The sequence below is a fragment of the Triticum aestivum genome, chromosome 3D, assembly GCF_018294505.1.
Source record: "Triticum aestivum cultivar Chinese Spring chromosome 3D, IWGSC CS RefSeq v2.1, whole genome shotgun sequence".
Taxonomy (NCBI): domain Eukaryota; kingdom Viridiplantae; phylum Streptophyta; class Magnoliopsida; order Poales; family Poaceae; genus Triticum; species Triticum aestivum.
The window spans coordinates 379,457,250-379,460,730 of record NC_057802.1 but is presented as its reverse complement, the minus strand read 5'-3'; the positions used below and the strand labels follow the sequence as shown (position 1 = coordinate 379,460,730).

Genomic DNA, 3,481 nt, shown 5'->3' with positions numbered 1-3,481 from the left:
GGGTGACTGGTGGAGTTTTAATCTCTCTTTGATCGGTTTTAGGCCCGATCCGATCGTAATCTGTAGCGATTCCCAAAGCGGCATGCGATCTAGGAGCTCGTTCAAGGACGAAAACTCTGCCGGATCCATCTGCTTGGAGTGTTCGGAGTTGATGCGAAGGGGGTTTTCGATGGCCCGAGAGGTCATCGTCGGCTCAACGGCCGAACGGGCGATCATGGTAAAGCCGCCCAGCCGGAGGGTTTGGCCTGGGGCCAGGACTCCCCCGGAGGTGGTGCTGTCTTTAAGGACAAGGCGAGCCATCGAACCTTTCGTCGACGTCACAATGGAACTCTCAATGAAAGCACCAATGTCGGTGTCAAAACCGGTGGATCTCGGGTAGGGGGTCCCGAACTGTGCGTCTAAGGTCGATGGTTGCAGGAGACGGGGGACACGATGTTTACCCAGGTTCGGGCCCTCTCTATGGAGGTAATACCCTACTTCCTGCTTGATTGATCTTGATGAATATGAGTGTTACAAGAGTTGATCTACCACGAGATCGTAATGGCTAAACCCTAGAGGCCTAGCCTGTATGACTATGGTAATGAGTATATCCTTTCCGGACTACGCCCTCCGGTTTATATAGACACCGGAGGGATCTAGGGTTACATAGAGTCGGTTACATAAGAAGGAATCTTCATAGTTGGTCGCCTAGCTTGCCTTCCACGCCAAGGAGAGTCCAATCCAGACACGGGTAGAGTCTTCGGTCTTCATGTCTTCGCAGCCCACCAGTCCGGCCCATGGATAACAGGCCGGACGCCCGAGGACCCCTTAGTCCAGGACTCCCTCAGGCGGCGCGGCGACACCTCCCCTCCCGCCACGCGTACACACGGCGCGGGCTATAAAACCAGCGGCTCCCCCTCGCCGCTGGCCATACCATCCTGAGCCCAAAACTAGCCGTCGAGCTCCGCCTCTCTCCGGTCCGCTGCCGAGCTCTGCCTATCTCCTTTTCCTCCCCTTGTGTTCCCTCATCGATGGCTGAATGCTTCCCCGGCGAGGCCGCGGAGGCCAACGGCTTCGGCCGCCGCTCTCTCCAGGAGTGGGAGGCGTACCTCCTGTTTGAGGCCAACATCCTGGCACCGTCGGACATGCGCGCCGGGCCGATGGGGTGGAGGCTCAGCAACGGGGGCGTCCCCATCCCCCCGGTGCCCGATGTCGAGGCGCGCCCCGGCATCTTCGCCGCCGAGGTTGGCCGACATCGTCATCAACGAGGGCGGCGGCAGGCGCGCCCCCTCCTCGGCTCCTCCGCGCTACGTCAAGCCAAAGATGGAGCCGGGGCTCGCCGGCGGCGTCAAGGAGGAGGAGCTCGACGACGCGGCGGCCCTCAAATGGGCGCGCGATGGCTGGGCACACACGGAGCTGGAGCGCGAGCGCCTCGCCTACGAGCGCTTCGAAGCTCGGCGCCGTGGCCGGGACAAGGGAGGTGACGTCATCCTCGACGACAGCGACGACGACGCGCCGCCGCCACCGGTCCGCCATGGAGCCGCCGGGCAGGGGTCCAGCAGGGGCGGCCGCGCCATCAAGAAGGGGAAGGCCGCCAACGACGACGACGAGGACGGCGGCGACTTCGGCGACTTCGCCACGCTCAGCGACTTCTTCGCCCTGTAGTTCGTTTTTTTTAATAACTTATGTAACGCCGAACATGTCGAATATTATGTCAAGTTTGCCGAATTTAGCCGAACGTTTTGTCCAGTTTGGCGAATTTTGCCGAATTCAGTTCTTTTTAACTAAAAAACCCGCGTCTGGGGGCGACCCTGGGGCGAGCGGGTCCCAAGCCGATTTTAGCGCCGGCTCGCCCCCAGGGGGCGCGTAAAATCGCCGCCCGGGGGGCCAACAGCTGGAGATGCTCTTATTCCTTGAACCGTAACAGCCGGGCATCTAAGTGCAGATGGGTCAGAATTTCGGGTGTTAACAAACTGTACCAAAACCATATCTCAAGAAAAAGATTCAGAAGTCCTGGTATCACTAAGTAATCATGAAAACGGCTTCAGTATCCATTCACGTGTTCATGTAACATATAAACATCATTTTATTCTGTATACGAATCTCAACTCCTTGAACTACATATAACAACTAACACCAACAGCGTATCACACAACGAACAAACCATCCGCAGACCACACCATGACCGCGCGAACACAACGTCCGGTCTGATCCGTACGGCATCTCAGAGCACCAGAGCACCTAAAACCCCGACTACAACGCCGACGACTATCACCTCCAAGTCCAACCGTGCCGCGCTCGCCATCGGCGGTGGCGCCTTCAGCGAGCTGCGCGACATCCCCTCGTCACCAGGGCTCATGTCCGGGGCCTCCGCGTGCTCTGGCGCTGAGGCCCAGAGCGGCGGCGATCCGGGCGCCGGTGCGAGCTCCCACTCCTGGGACCGAGGCGCCATCACGACGACGTACAACTTCTTGCCCTTCTGGCACCGGTCCTCGTCGCCGCTGATGAAGAAGAAGGCACCCGACCGGTCGAACCGGAACTCCGGGCGGCCACCGGCGTCCTCTAGCCGGCGGACAGGGCTGCGCGTGTTGCACGCGTCGAAGTCCGGCTCGGTCACCAGCAGCACCGAGTCCGCGCCCTCGCCTTCGCCGCGCGCAAACACTGCGAGCCAAGAAACATGCATGTACGATTTAGAATGGATTAGTCGATTACAATATCGACGAGGAGGAGGTCGTGTACTTACCGATGGTGTCGTTGATCTGAAACCGGTTGCGCTCGGCCCAGTGGTTGTAGCTCTCGGCGGGGTCGACGACCCAGCCGTCGCGGCCGCCGGCGTAGAAGACGTACGCCTCCGACGAGGAAACCATGGCCGCGAGGCCCACAACGAGCAGAAGCCACTTCTTACAGTTTGCCATGGTCTTGATCTCAATTGATCAGCGTGGCCAAACGATGAACTCCGGGAAGTGATAGATATGGTAGGAGAGGCGGGATTGGATGCCCATATAGGCACGCTGGATGTGGTTGCTGACCTATGGTGGAACAGGTGTAGGCTCCCAAGAAACCCTCATCTATGACTACGCATGGAACCAACGGGAGCGCACCGCTTCGTTGAATCAGTTGCTGTCAAGCTGGATTTTCTTGCGGCGCTCGGTTCGCCGTACCCGCGGATGCGACCGCGGGAAATCGGTGGGGACTGAACAATCTAGCTTTTCCTTCTCTTTTCTTTCGAATTTCGCTACAAATTTGGCATATATTGTTGCAAGCATAGCAATTTTTTCACCAAGCATGTCAAAGATTTTCCGTGCTCAGTTTTTTGCCGGGATTTGCCATGTTTACTAAAAGACATTGCCATACTCGCGACAACATCTGTCATCTCGGACGCCAGATCTGTCATGGTTGGAAATCCGACATCAGATTTTTGACATTCCCTTTTTCTTTCTGCGGATAGTGGGTTAATTCTCTTTTTTCTCTATGCTCATTCAGACTTTAGATCGTCTCCGGC

At 57.7% G+C, this 3,481-nt stretch overlaps 1 protein-coding gene across 1 annotated transcript; it reads right to left on the bottom strand.

Annotated features, from left to right (window-relative positions):
• Nucleotides 1-2,047: 2,047 nt before the first annotated feature.
• LOC123074699 (early nodulin-like protein 1) lies at nucleotides 2,048-3,016 on the bottom strand. Its single transcript, XM_044497473.1, has 2 exons — nucleotides 2,723-3,016; nucleotides 2,048-2,640 (listed from the first exon to the last, which is right to left on the bottom strand). Exons 1-2 carry the CDS (start codon nucleotides 2,892-2,894, stop codon nucleotides 2,204-2,206), a joined length of 609 nt encoding a protein of 202 aa, XP_044353408.1. The 5' UTR covers nucleotides 2,895-3,016; the 3' UTR covers nucleotides 2,048-2,203.
• Nucleotides 3,017-3,481: the final 465 nt, after the last annotated feature.

What these genes read in the sequence shown, in the direction of transcription:
- LOC123074699 (XM_044497473.1), bottom strand. Translation starts at nt 2,894, where the DNA reads ATGGCAAACTGTAAGAAGTGGCTTCTGCTCGTTGTGGGCCTCGCGGCC. An exon ending in TCAGATCAACGACACCATCG is followed by an intron (nt 2,641 to 2,722) that starts GTAAGTACACGA and finishes CTTGGCTCGCAG; the next exon opens with TGTTTGCGCGCGGCGAAGGC.